General features: G+C 35.4%; 1 protein-coding gene across 2 annotated transcripts; it reads right to left on the bottom strand.

Annotated features, from left to right (window-relative positions):
* Positions 1 to 4472: 4472 nt before the first annotated feature.
* On the bottom strand, positions 4473 to 18482 carry LOC147397350 (transcriptional regulator). 2 transcript variants are annotated; one of them, XM_086452931.1, is made up of 15 exons: positions 18325 to 18482; positions 18017 to 18185; positions 15443 to 15646; positions 15140 to 15321; positions 13954 to 14080; positions 13148 to 13351; positions 10139 to 10189; positions 9062 to 10030; positions 8852 to 8965; positions 6457 to 6542; positions 6313 to 6364; positions 6113 to 6199; positions 5986 to 6029; positions 5523 to 5597; positions 4473 to 5442 (listed from the first exon to the last, which is right to left on the bottom strand). In XM_086452931.1, the coding sequence occupies exons 2-15, from the start codon at positions 18110 to 18112 to the stop codon at positions 4911 to 4913; spliced, it is 2823 nt and encodes a 940-aa protein (XP_086309057.1). In that variant the 5' UTR covers positions 18113 to 18185; positions 18325 to 18482; the 3' UTR covers positions 4473 to 4910. The 2 variants fall into 2 exon arrangements, with proteins under 2 accessions (XP_086309057.1, XP_086309059.1); XM_086452933.1 differs by having other exon boundaries at positions 18017 to 18173; positions 18325 to 18469.
* Positions 18483 to 20226: the final 1744 nt, after the last annotated feature.

The raw sequence follows: 20226 nt of genomic DNA, 5'->3' as shown, positions 1-20226 counted from the left end.
ACATTAAGCCGCTTCTACTTACTAATAGTCAAACAAGGAGTTCATTGAGACCTAATAGTGTATGATGGTTCATTGAACATGAGTACAGTTTTAAATTCAGAATTTTTCAAGTAGTTGTTTCAATGATTGTTACTTCCTATCCCATGTACGCTTCACATTCTCTCCACTTTACCCATGATTTTTATTCAACATTTAAACAAAAAATTTATGTTTGAAGGCATGATTCATGACTTGTTTCAGTAAGTGGTTTACTTCCTGTCCAGCACCACGAGGTGTTTAGGGGGTCTCTTTATTTGAGGATTTTGTTTTTAAGTAGGAATCATTGTTAGGAGGTGCTAGTTAGTAGTTTCTATTGTTTCTTTTTGCTGTTTCCACATTTTTGGTATCTCCTTACCTTGGTTGGTCCCCATTGTATATTTTGGCTAGAAGTACCTAGACTTTAGGTTGGTCTACTCAACCAACTATTACTTCGATTACTTCGCTCCTTCTACTAATGAAACCCTAATACTAATCACAATAAGCAATCAATCACTTTTCTGCAATTTGCATGTTTTTCAGTTGCATTTACAACTGTACTGCTATGTGTTCAAGAAATGGATTGCCAACACCATAATTCAGGGTTTTATCTGCATAACACTTTAAAACTGGAATTGTGAGGAATTACGGAGAAATCTATACACAATTTCACCTAATTAGATATAAGGACAGCACCCTATCAAGAAAATACCTTACATTTAATATATCCAGTGCCTTGTTGTGCTTTAGTTCTTTTGCTCATTTATAAAATTCTTGGAGTTTGATGTGGCTTCATCTTATTAACTATGAGTACAACTCTGGCTTGCTGAGAACCAAGCCCACCCCAACACAAAATACATTTGTTGAGTTGGTTAGGTTGATCGGGTTGGGGGGAGGGAGGTAGAGAGAGACTAAATCAAAAGTTGAGAATGAAGGTTCTAAATCAAAATAAAAGTAGGTAGGATCTAGGTTTTATCCCAATTACTGGGTCTGATTTCTTCAATCATATTTCACCATTTAACTAATTCAGAAACCAAACAATGTCAGCTAACTTAGTGAAGTCTATGGGTGAAGATACCATAGACTTAGGTTTAATTCCTGCCACCATCACCAATTTACTGATCTCATAAAAAACAGGCTTACTGATAAAAAAACAAACTATATCTTTGTATAATTTTGGTTCCTTTATATTTTTCCTACCTACATCTATATCATTTCTTGTCCACTTCTTTTCCTTTTAGGGTCCTTGACTTGTACCCATTTTCTCCAATGTTGTTGATCTTCTTTGACACATTAAAACCATCCCAAATTACTTTTCCTTATTTCATCTCATATTGTAGCTATTCCTAAATCTTCCTGAATATACTTATCTATTATTTATTTTATTTTTACTTTTTTCTTAATTTCACTACCCATCCATCTCAACATCCTCATCCCTCTTATGCTCGTTCTATAAACTTGTTTCTTGAGCATCCAATATTCATCTCCATAATTCATAAATATGGTTGGTCTTATTGTTTATTTTGTAATTCAATTTTTTTAATTTGATCAATAAACATCAATCACATAGCAATCGGTAAGTACTCTTCCACTTAACTCACAAATACTAATTTTGTGGATCACATCCTTGTCAATTTCTCAATCTTTATGTATAATTGAATCTAAACAATAGAAATGGTTATTTAAGGATTGTTTGACTGTTAATCTTTACTAGGGTTTCATCCATTTAAGTGCCCTAATTGAAGTCACGGTGCATTTTTTTTTTGTGTTGTCTTGGTCCTATTTGTCTTGGAATCCTTGATTTATAATGTATCCTTCCATAGTTATGGTTTTGAATTTAATCTAGTGTCAGCTATAAACAGTACATTGTCTTGGTAGCATTTGTATCAATTTGGGGTACTTGGAGTCGGAAGTTTTAGTTGTGTTTGGGCTTCAATTATTAGTCTGAATTCCCCCCAACTATTTCCCACCCTTTTGGTTTGAGTCTGAGTAGTTGAAGAAATTGACATGATCTCCTATACTCCGCTTTGTGCTTATACATTGAATGGTCCTTGTAAATGCTGACCCTGAGTTGCTCTAGACATGATTTTTAAATCTCAGAAAATTCACCTACGAATAGCTTACCCCTTTTTTTCGGCCCAACTCTTTGGTCTCTTAAATGTAGAGCTTAGAAATGAGTGATTGCCTTCTTTGCAACCAAACGAAAAATGAAGCGATTTTATTTGATGGGAATTAGGGAGTGGTTGTTTTTGTTTACTTTGTTTCTCTTGTTGTTTCTTTGAGGATTTCTTGTCCTCTTTTAATAAAATTTGCACTTTATCAAAAAAAAAAAAAGTATTATTAAAAGAAAAATATAGTTACCTTCTCTTTGTGTTGATCAAACTAGGGACAAGATCAAATCTTATCCTACTTCCAAAAGAGATGGATTGAGAGTTTTTATACCTATCTCCATATTAAAATAAATCCTAACTTATTTAATTAAAAAATCAAGAATATTTATTTATTTGTGTTAGACTACAGGTATGCCTAGTAAACTATTTACTAATGAGCTCTAAAGAGAGTAGAAGAATTTTAGAGGGGTTCATTCCTTGTAATTCTTATCAAATTTAGTCCCTTGGCCATTCAATATTCCTCAAAAAAATTAATTGTATTATTATCAAACCCCTTTTGCATCTGAAAAATTCTTTTTTTTTTTTTTTGACTACTTAGTAGTTATGACTACTTATTTTTTTTAAAAATTATAAATATATTATTATATTATATGCATATCTTTATATGTATATATATAAAATTTGATTGTAACGGGTTTGTCAAATACCACCCAACTCGATAATTATAAATTGGTCATCATATTCTTCGAAAGACTGGATGGACTGAGAAATAGAGGGAAGAGAAAATAAATGAATTTCTCTCCATTTCTCTTATTTGGATTGTTAAGTGGGGGAGAAAAGTGAAAAGAACTGTAGAGAAGAAAAAAAAAATGTGAGTTTTCTCTCTCCGTAAGTGGAGAGGCACCTTTTAAAAATATTTTATAATTTCAACTCTGCCCTTAGATCGCTCTTGAGACATTTTAAAACTTTAAAAGTTGTCTCAATTTCTCATGGTGAGTTTTTCTTCTCTTCACTTAATGGGTTTGTCTTCTCTCAATCCAAACGTAGTTAAAAGTGATCTTCAAATGAAATACAAAACTCATAATTTGAGGGTTCATTACAAACCACTCAAAAGGTCTGTAAACTAGTTGGGGGGGAAAAATCCTGACCCTTCTGTAAACTAAACACGCTAAGCATGGCTTGATAAGCACAGATTAGTAAATCCATAACAATGAAGAAAAAAAACAGAAAAAAAGTATTTGCTTCAATACCTTTGGCATACAACCCTCTCACTATTCCAGAAGTATACAAGGCATCACTAATTATTATTATTGGTTTGTCACAGCATCTCCATTTACCTTAGAAAGGGCATATATACACCAATGAAATGGATTCACAAGATTCTCCCAAATCTCTTTTGATGTCTTAGGCGGATATAAAACTCCAGTATTTTTTTTTTTTTTTTTTTTTTTTTTTTTTTTCGCATTCTTGTTCATTTTGAAATCCAATCAGACCATAGGCAAGGATCAATTTGAAATCCAACCAGACCATTTTTTATTTTTTTTCATTCTTGTTCATTTTGAAATCCATCCAGGCCGCCTTCTTTTCTCCATTCTAGTTCATTTTGAAATCCACCCAGACCAAAGACAAGGATCAAATCAAATTGATCCCTCAACTCTTCATAGATTTTGTTTCCATATATCTTTTCCCCACAAAAAGGACCTTTCTGATGATATGTTACTGTTAACTCCTCCTGCAGACAAGAAATTATTTGCTACATCCCCCAGAACCCACCATATTTCAAAGTTGTTGGTATTATTGCTTTCATATAGCCATGGACAGTCCAGGGATATCAAACCTCTACTTATTGTCCACCAGCCATACACAGGTTTTATTGTCAACCGACGCACAGGTTGGTCGGGAAAAATAAACCCAAATCAAACCAATGTGTCTCATTAGAGACTTGACTGCTAAAATACTTGTGCATCCAACACAATTTTGTCTACCTTTCTCGTGTGTACTCCAAACCTTCAACTAATTCCATAATCCTCAAAAACATATTGATGTGCTAAAGAAACAGATCAGGACATGATCAATGATCCTCGACATGATATTTACTTATGGCTGACTTCCTGTCCATCCAATAGAAATAAAATAAAACAAAAAATGAAAGATGAAATGATTTGCACAAAGGGAGATGCTATTGCCACACCAACTTGGCTAACGACACCATATTGTGTACTAATTCTCTGTTGATTTTACGTATGAATGAGGTGGCATTAGCAAAAGTTGGTGTCACAATAGCATCTCTTTGCACAAATTGAATGTCATGGACTGCAACAGGATACACCAGCAAAGATTCCAAGAAAGATCAATAATCAATAAACTATTAATTATGGAAAAATACCATCTCAGATTGCTGAAACCTATCACACTATCTATAAGAAGAATTTGAACAAAGTTAAGCTTACCATCTACAATTGCAGGCACTCTAAAGAAGATACCCACCTGAAAGATAAGTATTGTCAGAGACCATAACATGAACCCACTACGATTCAAACCCCAAAATGTCAATTGGACATCCCTAGTCACGGGTTTCGAAACTGTCAAACCAGACAAGTACCAAATACACGGGCCTTTTGCAAATGCAGCACTGCAGCACAAAACTGCAACAGATGGATACATGCTTCTCAGATTGAAGTAGGAAAAGACCAGATGTAACTATATTTACTTGAGGAAGATGGTACAAAACAAGTGGCTTCTCTGCTAGTAGTACCAATCAGATCAAGAGTCCGCAATACACCATCAGCCAAATCTTCTCTGTCGTTTCTTCCCTCTCTTAGTCTCACTTTCTTGAACCTTTGCTGAATCCAACATTTTGGCTTCACCTGATTCCTCACTCTCTTGGAGCTTTGATGTGCCAAGTTTCCCTTTCGCAGAAGGGCCATTAGAACTAGACTTGTTGCTACTTTTAGGGGTTTTACTCTTGGACTTGGTGCTACTCTTTCCATCCTTGGACTTGGTGCTGGTCTTTGGAACATCCTTGGACCTGGTGTCAGCCTTGGGTGTAACATCCTTGGACTTGGTGCTGGTCTTCGGTGTATCATCCTTGGATTTGGTGCTGGTCTTCGGTGTACCATCCTTCAACTTGGTGCTGGTCTTCGGTGTTACATCCTTGGACTTGGTGCCCATCTTTTGGGTGTCATCTTTTAATTTACTACTTGTTTTAGGAGTGTCACCCTTGTGTTTACTGGCAGTTTTAGGGCTGTTGTCCTTGAATTTACCATCAGATTTTGTGGCCTCAACTTTGGGTTTGCTGGTAGAAGCTCCTTTTCCCCTGGATCCCAAACCCAGCTTTTAGCATTAAGCATCAATAAACGAACACATTTTGTTAATGATTGAATACCTAAAACTCACCTTTTAAGTGAAGCATCAGTCTTCAGTCGCTTGGCCTTCAATTCTGAAGTTGTTTTCGCTTTCTTCTTTTGAGGCCTGGAGACGGACATTTGACAAATAAGAACAAATAAAATTTGAAGAAAAACAAAGCCAAGAATATATCCATAGTCAAGGGAGTATGGTGGTTCAGCTATTGCACCAAAACCAAGGATGGAATACCGGCAACATATGCTCATAACATACTTCTATAAGCTATCCTCGTATCTTCAAAGTTTAGATTAGACCAACAAGTGGGTATCAAATTAGTACGTCAATGCCCCCAAAGCACCAAGTGCCAAGAAATGGTGCTGCCTCATTGATAGACAAGCCCCACATATGATGCCACCTAATACAATGTTTGATACTTTGGTCCAAGCATAACACTACAATAAAGAAAGATCACTTGTGAATGCAACTTTTGGTAGTAGCAAGCAGCAATACTTACATTTCAGCAGAAGCATCAGGACTAGGAATATCATTTGATTGCTCCTGTACGCAAATATAGCAGCATCAAAGGGGTAAATCAGCCACAGAATTGATAATAGAATACAGGATCATGCATGTTTACCCACCTCATCTGGTACAGTGTCTCCTTCAACAAACTCCCATCGCTCATTTTTAAGAGCCAGTGTCTCTGTATCACCATCAACGTATGAAACCTGCATAAAAAGAGGGGAAACATCAAAAGTATTGAACTGTTATAAACATGTTTGAATAAAACCACTGAAAGAACAAAATGTCAGGTATCTAGAGTCCATGAGAGTTCATTCACCTTATGCTTCTTTTTAACAGGATCGAAAGAATCAATAACACCTTCGTAAAACCTGCATAACACCGTACATATCAAGAGCTCACGCCTTCCAACTATAAGAATTCCATAATATACAAGGTCATTTAGAGTAAAGTCTCTGCTTACGTCTGATCGTCTGGCCACCAAACTTTTATCCTGGAACCAACAAGGTTCTCACCAGAATCTTCAACAGAATGTTGTGTTTCAGGTGTCTGACATTGAAAGAACAATCAATCAAAAACTGTAATTCTGAAATCTTCCAAAGGAGACCAAGGTAGCATTTTGATTACCGTGAAAAGAGAATGACCTTAAAACCACTTATGACATATTTTCATGTGTACGAAGATCCCCTAATGCTTTAATATCAGTACCAGTAAAAAGTTCTCTCGTTCCAATGACACCAAGATCATGCAATTTCAAGATTAGATCATGCAATTTCAATATTAGTGCTTAGGAAGATCATTGTAAGTTTGGCGAAGTCCTTATTTTATAAGAGAGAAATTCCACTTTTATTAAATGCATTGTAGTAAAAAAATAAAAATAAAAATTATTTGAGAAGTATGCGTAATAAAGTTAAAAAGACATATCTAGAACGCCTGGAAGGATTTGTAATTTATTTTTAAGAAAGATCATTGCAGGATTTGTAATTTGTGTCCAATTTTAACGGGATTAGAACTTTGAAGCAGCTGTCAAGGATCTGCAACTACCCGTGTTACATCAATTTCAGAGAAAGGTATTTTTTTCTGATTGGCTAAAGAATTAGTTAATTGATTTCATTACTGTATTGTGATTGCTGCTCTGTTAGGTGTGATCTCTAAATCCTTTGGTTGGTACACCTCTATCTATTGTCGATCCTATGTTCGTGATACTTGCCAAGAATCACTGCAAGATATAATAGGTCCGAGATATTGAAAGAGAGTGGTGTATTTCAAGACCATTAATATTTACTGGAAATTCCTCCTCCGTGTCGATACTAAATTTACACTCCACATGCCCGAGCTTGGTCCTACTTATTCTGAAGCCCTTGGACTATCTACGTAACTCTAGTTTTTACTTGAATCTAGTCTCATAATCCACAAATACCATACACCAAGGTACGTGCTCTCGAATGGGCAGTTCATCTTACATCGAGCAAACAAATATAAACTTAAAACTGATCCCTAATGTTGACATCACAATAGCCTTAAGCCCCCATACAAATCCTTAATCATTTTAATGTATCCATTAGGGACTCCATTCCCAATACCAAGCAAATTAGCTCTTAGAAATTTCTTCCTTTTTTCTCAATAATTTTCTATCATTTTTCTATGTAGAAAGATTACCTCTACACTACATACTATCCTATATTTTAAAATAGTATTCTAAAACAAAATTAGATGCAATATTACAATTGACATTCACCAAGCCAAAGGCTCCAGGGCAACCAGGCAGATATAATGCGCCTAGAACTTTTGACAATCAAACTAAACAGTGGTTAATCCATCCCTATTTAACTAGTCAAACACACATCTTTAGGATTTTTTTTTTTTTTTAAAAAAAGGGAACAATCAATGCAAGGATATAAGCGACCTGCATTCAAAGAGAACAGTTGAAAATACATGATCATTAAGGTGATGTGAAACAAAGAAATTTAGCTAAGGGATGACTAGAACTAAAAAACTAGTTTTTTTTTTAATCAGGGTACTTAAATTTTAATTTCCTAATTCAAACTAGGGGAAAAAAAGGGAACTGAGAAAAAGAAGGTCAAAAAGGAGTCTAAGGTTTAGAACTTGGGAACCGGATCCATATGACATCATTTAGTTTTCGACCATCAGAATGTTTATAAATAAAAAAAAAAGGTAAAATCCAAAAACTTTAGAAAAAAATTCCTAGTTCCCCTATCACTTCACCAGAATGGGGCACAGAAGTTAGCAATCAACCAGAGATGAGTAATCCATATTGCTTATTTCAATAAATAAAATCAGAATAAGAACCTACAGATACCTTTGAGTGAAAAATAACAAGATTATATAGGGTAGCGTTCGGCAGACAATCAACGTTGGGAGATAAATTTGTCCTTGTATTGGGCTGATTTTTTGTGAGGGTGATCTCTATGGTGAGGAAATCAGCCCAATCTGAAAATTCTAACCCCATCAAAAGTGATTTACAAATTAATGATAAAAATCGATGGTCCCCAATTCTTCAACTATGTAAACCACTTTTGATGGAGTTAGAAGTTTCAGATTGGGCTGATTTTCTGTGAGGAAGATCTGCTCACCATAGAGATCATCCTCAGAAAAAATCAGCTCAATCCGAAACTTTTAAGCCATATAGGACAAATTTTGTCTCTCAACGTTGTTCCCCTAAGATTGTCTGCCGAATGCTCCCCATAATATATATATATATATATATATAAGCAAGATGATACTTTTAAGGTGAGCAAGTGTACAATATTACCTAAAACCATAACACAACTCTACTCGTAAGTAGTTCTGCCTACTGAAAAAGACATTGATATTACTGAGTAACTAAGAATTCACACCTCTTCCTTCACTGGAGTGCGCTTCCTCTTTGATTTTGCCTTAGGGGTTCCCTCGGGATGACTTTGATCTTTATTAACCGATTTTGCAGTCAACTTCGGCGAGGAAACAATTTTCTGTGCAATCATAACAATAAGAATATATCAAACTCAATGGCTGGGAAAAATAGTATGACCTATCATAGTAATGGATTAACCACAGCAGATAATTACCTTGTTACTCGGTTCTCCAGTTACATCCTTTTCAGAAATAGTTTTTCCTCTTCCCCTCTGTGGTTTACCTCCCCGCCTTTTTACTGATGATTCATCCTCGTCATTATTTCTCGTATCTATCTTTCTACCTGACCGCTTCAGTGGTTTTTCATCTGAATCACTAGTGGCAACAGACTCTTTCTTTGAGACTGCATCTGCAGGATGTGGAATTATATCCTTAGCCTTCACAGAAAATGCTTTTTTGCTTGAACGTCTACGTGATTTTGCTTCTCTGTCACTGTTTTCATCAGATTCTTTTTTAGCGATATCTGAAGATGGTGGGGCTTCATCCTCAATCCTATCTCTCGCTAAATCTACCTTATGTTCTGAAGGCAATCCAGAATCAGTGGATTGACCTATGTTCGCTTTCTTCTTTGATCCTCGTTGATCCCTCTTGATGCGAGTTCCATTACGGAGGCTCTGGCTTGGTGAAGCAGTCTTTACACCTTCATTGGGTGATGCAGTTGGCGAAGGAACCTGCGTCGGAGTTTCTTTTCCTTGTACCGAAGGCACAGTTGCCTCAACGAGAGGTGGATCTTCAGAAAGTGAATTATCAGCTTCCTTGCTGCCACTCTTTCTCTGGTCCAGTAAGTCCTCGTTTTCTTTATCACTGTCAATCCGAGATTGACCAGAGGCTTCTGCTGAATGCATCAAAGAGTCAGGTTTCCGGCCCCGTTTTTCCTTGCTAGATTGATCTGGCTTAGCTTCTGACTTTACCACCTTGGAGATGTCCAAACTATCAGGTTCGGCTTTGGTGGACTGAGTAGTACCTTGAGAAATCTCTGACTTCCTTTTCGGAGAATCCAAACCGATCAAAGAGTCATCATTCTCAGTTGGAACACTACCATTGCTCACAAAATTTGGTGTTTTTTTCTCAATGGGATCAACTTCACCAGGACATGCCGCTTCTGGCTTTAGCTCTTCAACAACCTGTTCAATGGATAATAGGTTTTTGGACAGCACTTTTCAGACTTTGACCTGATTCAGGAATTAGATAAATACTACTAGAAACAAGTATATTTCAATAAGTTTACATGCCTGAGGTGGCTCATCAGAGCCAGTTTTTTCCAGCAATTTGCCCTCATCTTCCTGAAGCACGTCCAAGTCAATAAATCAGTAAAATCATGATTATGTTCTCATCAATGAGACACATAGCACAAGCGAATATCGAATAAAAAACCATGCCACTTATAATATTCAAGGCAGAGATAAATGGCCAGACCAGGGGGTCCATTTCAATAATTTTTTGTAATTTTGAGGAATTCAATGATCAAGATCTATTTGAGCAATCTTATCATCTAGATTGGGTCTGGGGTAGAGGATTCACTAAATAAACCCTTGTAAAGATAGAGAACAGCTCTTTTAGTTGAATTTTGATGTGTGAGTGCAGCTAGAGATGAGAAACAGGCGTTTCCATTTATAGGTTTTGCACCAAGTGATGGTGATGGCGATAACACACTTTTTTTAAATGTCTAAACTGACTTCTGGCTCATACCTCTTGCAAAAGGTATACCCAGCACCATGCCATTTAGAAAATTCATTGAAAAGATAAATTGCTTAAAATATATGTAATCCATGCCCAAAGGTTCTTCAGTTCAATAATATTTTTATAATTTTGATAAGTTTGATGATTGAGATTTTTGAGGTACACTACAGGTTAGGATTGGCTCTAGATCCGATGAATCTACCATGTGACCCTTCAAATATCAAGAATGGAGCTTTTTGTTGACATTTAAAGAGTGATAACAGTGCTGAGAGTCTTTTGTTAAGGGTTGGCCCATAAGGCCAACACCTTTTTACACTACAGACGAATGGATTATATGTTCATAAACAAGGAGGCCACTTCCTGTACAGATGTGATTTTGGTTAAATGAGAAACAAGGGATGCCTTGAAATCTAAAACCTTAAAGATAGGTATAACCAAGAAAAGACACGCAATGTAACTTCAGCAAGGGCACATATAAAAAATGGTAACTTCACAAGGGCACTCATGCGTGTTGTGATGCATAAGATTGATGGGCAAGAAATGGCACAGTAGAAAATTTTCAAGATATAGCTTCAATTATCCATAAAAATGACGAGATTGATGAGGATATAACCCATGTAATGAACATAGGATATAGCGAAGGTAGTGCACTTGTACTTATCAAAATAAAATAAAATAACAAGTGCACTTCTAGAGTATCATGTGACTAACACGAAACAATCAAACTAAGAGAAAACAAAGACCAGACGTTTTTGGAACAGAATATTGTTCAGACAAAAATAAAAGTCGGAAAAAAAAAAAAAAAAAAACACACATGTTCAAGAATAAGCATTAACAGATATGATCATGCTGACATGGATGAGTGGTAAGACTATAAAACACAATTATACATGGATAAATCTGAGGTAATTAGGATTTGTCCGATCAGAAATATAAAAAAAATGAAATCATTAGATATCAATTGGGCATGTACAACAGAGACCAATGAAAACCCCAACATCAATGAGTTCTTTGGTGCAAGTTGAAGACTGTAAGAAAGGCAAAACAATTCAGAAAATAACATCGATGGAGGTTGTAAGAGGAGGTCAAAAGACATGCGTTGACAAAATAACGGTTATAACAACATTATGAATTATAACATTCTCATTACTTGTGAACAAAAAAATTGTGATTTATAAGTAATATCGTTTATAATTAGAGTTCATTATAATCTAAGAAGAAATACAAAGCAATCAAGTAGGTCGAGGATGTGTAATTTCTGCTCATTGCACCACTCAGCCAAAAATAGTTCTAATTCTTACTAAATTATTAGTTAAACTTTTCAGCAATAAATAAAATGTTAAGAGAAGACTTGACTTGGAGTAAGTCAGTCCTAAGATTAAATGGGCTACTTTATGGCTTAAGTTGTCTATATTCATCTTGGTCTGTGATGAGGCCATTTAACAAGATGAATCACAGGAATCTTATTTAAGTGGAAAAGCAAACGAATACTTCATTTCAGGTCATGCTAAACAGATTGTTTTATATCCATTAAGCAATCTGCAATGTGCATTAAGTAAACCAAGAATAAAATATGCAATAGGAAAAACTTACAACAGAAGATCGTTTGTAAAGAAACTCAAACAAAACAGGGGAAAACTAACACTCAATACAAACTCGAAGGTAATGTTTGGATTGAGAGAAAAGACACTCGTTAAGAGAAGAGAAGAGAAAAGAGAAACTCAATTTCTCTCCACCATGTTTGGATTGATAGGAGAGAACTTGGGACAACTTTGGAATTTTAAAATATCTTAAAAGAGATCTAGGGGCAGAGTTGAAATTGAAATTATAAAACATTTTAAAAGGGTTTTTCTCCATATCTCTCCACTTTTGGAGAGAGAAAACTCACCTTTTTTTCTCTCCCCACTTAACAATCCAAACAAGAGAAATGGAGAGAAACTCATTTATTTTCTCTTCTCTTCTCTCCATTTCTCTCAATCCAAACACTGTAAATCCAAAAATAAATCTTTCTTAGACAGTGAGTGATTGGATGAGTTTAAAGAAAGAGTTTGAAAAACCAAGCCCCATCCTGCCTGCTCAATATTTTCTTCGCCGAGGAAAACCTAGTATGACATGCTTCCAGAGTTCTATGTAGATAAATGCTTAAAGAGTTAACAGGGAGGATTTACTTAAAGCCACATAACACATTCAAAGGGCAAACCATTCTATAAAAATAGTTAAACTACGTCACTTTCTCCACTAGTTCCATGCCAACATTTAGTTAACTTCAAACCATGTAGATTGAACCAGGCAGTTGCCAGAGATTAGTCGGTTTGTATCTGTTTTTGCTTGGCCAGTCAAGTCGCCAGACCTTGCCCCCTATTAATGAATTTCTGCTTATCATCAATCAAAAAATAAATGTAGATTGGACCAGGCAGTTGCAACATCAATAATCAATTGGGTACATAGATAGGTTCGATATACAGAATGAAAATAGTATCCTCATTGGAATAAATGTAGAATAAAAAATAATCAATATTGAACAAATTTTGACAGAAATATATATAGAGAATGAGGCACACCAGATGTTCTCCAGATGCATTGGCATCCTTACGCTCGCGCTCCATGGTATCAGATGCTTCCTGGCATATAGAGGCAACAATTTTACTGTAATCATTTAGAGACATGCCCATAGATCTCACCATTTGCATCAGGCATGGTTTGATCTTAGCTGCGCAGTTTCCAAGAACTTTCTCCCCTAACTTTCTTGCAATCGGTAAAACATCCTGAAACAATGATCAGATAACAATCAGTAAAGACACTACAGTAGAAATAACATAGATGAAGCGCAAGGAGATCATGTAAAATAAAAAGGTTAATCCAACCAACCCTGGAAACAGACATGTCCCAGGTATGACTGGACTGGTTTAACCAACAAACATGGGCAAATAGAAAACTAAAACTAAAGTTTTTTATTATTATTATTTGTAACGCATACAGACACATGAGCACATGCATGTGCAAGCACACATACATATATAAAAGGGAAAACAAGTTAAATAATGTTTGCTTACAGATAATAAAGGTGGGTATATGTTAACAAAAAGTCATGATGAAACATGATCACCCTTCAGAGGTCTCAAAACAAGTTAAAAATTCTGTGTTAACCTATAATAAGATGGGCATTTGTTAATACAAAGATGTGATGAAATGCCATCTCCCTCACTGTATGAGAGATAAAACCTTATTTCATTTGTTTTTGGAGAAAAATGGAAAAACTGGCTAGTCTCAGATCCAGGTCAAACCAGCTGATCTGATCGAGTTTCAGGACACTGGCAAAGAATATGTTACATGATTTCTTTTATCTATCAAAAAAAAATGCGTATACCTCATTGTCCTTTTTCACCCTAGATAAGAGGGGGGAGAGAAGTTCCGGATTAATGTCTTCACTTTCCTCAAGCACCAGGGTCATAATTGTCTCCATGGAGGAAAAGACATTGTCCGGATGGAAGTCCCTGAAAGTTAAGTAACATTGTTCTCTCATTATAAGCATACAAGACAAAATAAGCCAGTTAAGCGATTATAATTGTGCATCTAGCATGCAAACAATAGATAAATAGATTATCCAAAAGTAAATGAATAGGATGCGACACCCTACAACTCTTTTATAGTTACATATCGCACATAGAATCTATCCATCAATAATAAACTGCAAAAAAAAACACTTAATCTAAAAGAGCGAACAAAATGCAATAATTATGTGTTCATGAAAGAGAAGGTATAGTTTACCCAAGAGTAACAAATGTCAAACTATGCCATGTGAGCTAAAACCATGTTTACCCACATAAAATGCCAAAAAGCTTCTTTTAAAGGAAAATTACTATCCCATCATATAATTGAAGTAAATAAATTGCCGGCATTCGCCTAGGGTTCTCCCATCAAATAAATCAATTGCTCATCATTTAGTTGCTCACACCAGGTGTCATCCTGAAGTTCGTATATTTTTCACTGGTTATGAATGAATACTTAGTCACATTCGAAGGAAGGTCACAAGTGCATGCTATTTGCAGATGCAATGTTACTTGACGAGGCTAGGAGTAGCATGGCAAACCAAGAACTATGGAGGGACCTGCATAGGTAGACGGAGATTCATGATCTTTGCCAGCCCTACGTTGTTGGTATAAACCATGGTTGATGACGACACCATAAGGGTTATCAGCAAAAAACAAGCGTTACATACCTCCTAAATATTATTACCGAAAGGGCATACCAACTGTATAAAGTATGTCACGTATGTAACGCAATAAGCACGAGAGAGAGAGAGAGAGAGATGCAATTGTCGAGTACACAGAAGTTCTTCTAGATGTCAATTATGATAAAATCCACAATAATATTAATAGGACGGGATTGTCCACTCCATAATGCTAGTATACCTATTGCTCCAAGAATAAATTTTGCCAGGTAAAACAGGAAATAATTATGAAATGATCATGATAATGTAAACAGGATTGCCTTTCCTCAAGATTGATGAGAAGTGGGAGGAGCACTAGAAATTACATTATGCAATTTATTACCTGATTGCTTTCATAAAATACTCAAACATCTCGAGGATCAATGTATCACACTCTAGATCCAGCATCACAACACATGATCGGACCTTGGCCACAGTTTCAAGAATTGAAACCCTCTTCTGAAAAGACCGATTGGACATATCAGATAACTTCTCAAATGCCACAACGATCAGCTGAAAAACTTCCTGCATAGCAATAAAACAGAAATACATAATTACTGAGCATATGCAGAAAATGAATCATCGATGGAATATAGAAACTGCCACTACAATAGGAAGCCATTAAAACAGAAGATCTTATAAGTACCTTCATTTGATCATCATCGTAAGGAGCATCTGGTGCTGTTATTCTTGTGATTTCACTGATGCACGAAGCCACAGAAACTTTGACATCCATATCTGAGTGCCTCAAAAGTTCATTAGCAATTAGTGACTTCCTTGAGGGGGACAGAGCATTTTGCATCGACTTAGATGGTGATTGTTCCACCTTCAATAAAAAACTCTCTACTTGCTGAAAAATACACACACAGGAAAACAGAGGAAGAAAGATTATAGATGAATCATCTATGGAAGCAACCATGAAGAATTGAAACAAATAAATGAAAAGAAAAAAAATTAAGCCCCAAAAGTATGCCAAGAACTCCAAAAGAAGATGTATAAAGCATGATCAAGATAAGACTAAAAAGAAATGTTAGGAAAGAGGGTAAATGGCCGGTAATTAGTGGGTGTATCAATACTTGCAAACCTTACCAACTTATTATTTGAGAACAAACAACAGATTAAGAGCTCAAGTGATGATGAATTTTCTTGAGTCAGAAAGCATAAATAAGGTAAAACTTGCAGAAGGAGCAGAACAGCAGCTAGAACACGATTTTAACTAAAGTGAAAAATAGCATAATAGTAACCATGTGTGTGTGTGCATATAATAATAATAAACAGATCAGCGCAATAAAATGTGCACAAAAATGGCCCAACCAAATGGCTACCAGGCTGTGATTTTCCAAATCAAAATGAAAAATGTCCAACCCTAATTGGATGTTAGACATCTCAACAAGATTGCTAGTATGATTTAGAAATGATAGTCAAACTATCAGTAGATAAAATCAACAACCGGTTCTAATGATCCGGTTTTTTTCTTCGAATGGAATACCAAGAATAGATATAATCTTCTAATCCAGATCCAAGAATAACACTTCTGCTATAAAAAAAACCATTGTTCATTTCATGTGCATTCAAAAAAAAAAATTGTAACCAAACAGTGATCCTCTATCCCTCTTTTTTCTTTGTGCTATATTAGCCGAATGATAATTAAAACCAGTGTGGTGCTGCAAAAGATCAACCAGTTGGACTGCAGGTTCAACCCACGATTACCAAGTTCATCGACCCATAAACAGTTATAAGATGCTACCTATCATTGATTGCTGAAACAATTAAAAAACTAGGTGATGTCGCAAAGGATGGTAAAAATTATCTATCATTCGGTGTCTTGTTCTGAGTTTTCGAACGAAAACCCATCAAGTATCTCCCACAAAATTATCAAAGAGAATGGAAATACAGGTCGACAACACTCCAATTCTTAATGGAGAGAACTGGAGGCAAAAACAGACCAGTTTTTCCTCTCTTTTTTTCCTTCCAAATGAGAGAAATGGAGAGAAACGAAATGTTCATGACTAATAAAGAGCACTAAAAATTACAACTCTATCCCTTTTTTTTCTCTCCAAACTTAAAGCCCTGTTTGTTTCCCTAGTTACACTATCCAAATCACCGTGTAAGATAGCCTATCCAAACTTCAGTGTTTGTGCCACACATAATGACTATTTAACTAGTTTAGCGGGTCCCACACGTGAAGAGTGTAGCCAAGAAAACCTGGAAACGGGAATCCCACCAAAAGGCTGGGATTCCTCTTTCCCACAACTTAATTCACATCTAACTCTAGAAAAAAAATATTCTTACCAAGATAGTAAGATTTCAAATCTTACTACAGGTTGTTGGGCGCTTATCACATTGGAAATCCAATACTATAAGCTTCTAGATTTCATTGCAAAACAGAGATTTGAAAGAGAAGAGAAAAAAAAATGTTTGAGCATCACCAAAGGTGTTGAAAAATGGACGGCAACCGAACTCTGAAATTTGAAAATAAAATTCAATGGTGAAAAAGTAACTTTTTGTTGATTTTTTTTTCAAAGTTCTCAAAATTTCTTCCCCAACATCCTAGTGGCATCGGATCATGTTTTTGGATGCCACGATGTGAGCTCCTGACCCTTAAGAATAGTTATTATTTTTAAAATTATGAAAAATATTTATTATGACAACGAAATATGATATTAAAAATTTATCAAAATGAGATATTTATTATTTTTTATTTGTATTTAAGATTCTGTATTAAAATTGCATTTTGTAATACATATTGAAAAACATGTATATTACTCTATGACAGGATAAATGGCAGACAAACAATATGGAAGTTAATCTAGCTTAGGGTTTCCACAACAAGATCAAAGAAAATCCATTTTAGGATATGTAAAATAATTTTTATTGCATCCAAACAGACCCTAAGTTTTTCTAATGTTTATGGAAATAAACTGGATTTCTTCTCTCTTTCTTTTGTTTTAATGAGTTTATTTTCTCTTCATTTCTCTCAACCCAAACAAAGCCTAAAGACCTAGAACTTAAACCCTAATATAAAAAAATACCATTAAATGTCTCGAGGTCACACCAAAAACCTTCTAACAAAGATCCGCGTTAACTTCTCCAATCTCTAAACATAATCTCAGTCAATAAATTGAAAGACAATAATACTAAAATCATAGTGTAATATAAAATCTAAATCTCCAACTCAACTCGACTACAAATAAGAAAAACCCTAGAAACGAGAGCTTACGTCGAGAAGATTGAGAAGCTCTTCGACAGAAGAGGGAGGGTTGAGAAGTTTGTTCCCAGCTTCCACAAGTTGGTCTTCGATTCCTTTCTCCGCCATTTTTTCTCGTTTCAGATCTTCAGAGTTTCGATTTCCACTGAAACTCACTCCATCTGAAACCCTGACAGAAACCCTAGAAACCATCAAAAGGAACAACAACAGAACCAACTACAATTAAGGATACAGAAATTAGGGATTTGCAAGATAGGGATAAAAATATCAGGGACAAACGTAAACCATGTCTGGATTAGTTTTCTGAGAAACTTGTGTACCTGTTTTTTTCCCAAGAAAATTAGGTTTTTTTCCCCTTTTTTTTCTTTCTCTCTCGCTTTCGCTCGCTTTCTTTGTTGCGAAATTGTGAGGAGAAATTCGTGCCCTTGAAACGCTTTTAAAGAGAATCCAGATTCCAGAGATCCGAGCGGATTCCGCCCGATTTATGGATTTTAGCTAAGCGTTGCCTTTGGAATCCGCTTTGGCTTTGGGTTCCGCGTGAGGGCACCTGGCCCGATTTGGTGGGAGGAGAATAGAAGATGAGACCCGACCCACATGTTTCGTCTCAATCCAAGTGAAATTACTGATGTACCCTTAGATTTATTTTTATTTGCTATTCCTTTAAAACTATTTTCCTAACTAAGTCAGCAAGATTAAGTCTTACTAAGGGTCCTTTTGCTCAAATGAATTACCCCATCAACAATCCAACACCACATCCCTCTACCTTTCAATGAAAAACTAAGATCCACGACAACAAAAATCAAAAAGAAAATTTGTTTTGAACTTCATTCAAAGTTTTCAAAATGGACGACTGTGAAACGTCTATGTAACTCCAAAACTTAAAATTAAAATTCAACGGTGAAAAATATTTTTTTTTTTATTTTTTTTTATTAACGTTCATAAAATTTTGTCCTCTACAACCCTGAAGCATGGGATCATGTTTTTTGAGGCCACAAGGTGAGTCCAAGGACTCTTAATAAGGATGAGGTCCCCCCCCCCCCCCCCCCCCCACCACACACACACGGGTTGTGAGGAGAAATATTAAACTATTGATGCATTTTATGTAAAACTGGGATAAATTTATGGATAATACCCCCCCCCTTTTAAATTGGTGATATTAGATTTATCCCCGTACAAAATATAATATTAGATTTACCCCCCTTGACGACAAGTCAATGTTGCATTTTTGTTATGATTTATCAATGAAATCCTGATTTTTTTTTTCAAAATACTCTTCAAATACTTAAATTACTTCATTGAAACTTGTAGAAAATCAAAATTTAAGGGTTAAATGATCAAGAAAAAATAACCTTGACTTAAGGTCAAGGGGGGTGAACCTAATCTTGCATTTTACAAAGGGGTAAATCTAATATCACCTATTTAATAGGAGGGTGTTTTTAAATACCCTAAATTTATTTGTGGGTAAGGTTTATTTTAGGGATTTTAATGAGTCGGTTTTGATATGGATATAAAAGCTACTACGTACTACACTTATGATTCTTATTATTGATTTTGATTCTTATTCTTATGTTAAAAAATATTAAGCACCCTCAAATTCGTGGTTCTGATTCTCGATGTCTATACTTTGTAATACTACATTTTTAGTAACTTCAACAAAGAGATCCCAATTTGCACATGCTTGCATCTTAAATGCTTAGAACACGAGCAAATTTCAATTCACCATTTGTCGAGTCAAGATAGCTTAAATGATTTAAACATCAAAGATTGGTGATCCCTTAGGGTGCTTTTGATGATAATTTAAGATTTCTTGGAGGTATCAAGAATTAAAGGTAAAATGCCCTATGGCATTTTCTTGGTCAAAGAATTTTAACCTTTGGATTTATTATGACTACAAGGGGGCACATGTGACCTTATTTGTAAATTGAGCTATTAAATAAAGGATTTTGAAGAGTACATGGTAAAAATGTTATTTTTGTAATTTTGAATGCTCATTATTTAAGTTACAATTTTTTTTTTTTTGTCTTTTACCAAAATGACCTTGATTATATTAAATTTAGATATGAACGTAGGGGCATTTATGATCACCCAAATTTTGGTGTTCAGCCACTTCTTCTCCCCTTCTCTCATTATAATAGTAAAGATTATTACATCATAAATGGTTAATATAACAAAATTTGCTAAGGGAATCTAAGTTACGCCCAAATGCATTTTTTTCCCTCATT

This window comes from Akebia trifoliata, chromosome 8, assembly GCF_017979445.1.
Source record: "Akebia trifoliata isolate Shusen 1 chromosome 8, ASM1797944v1, whole genome shotgun sequence".
Classification (NCBI taxonomy): domain Eukaryota; kingdom Viridiplantae; phylum Streptophyta; class Magnoliopsida; order Ranunculales; family Lardizabalaceae; genus Akebia; species Akebia trifoliata.
The sequence above is the reverse complement of the archived record's forward strand: the minus strand, read 5'-3'. Positions and strand labels throughout refer to the sequence as shown.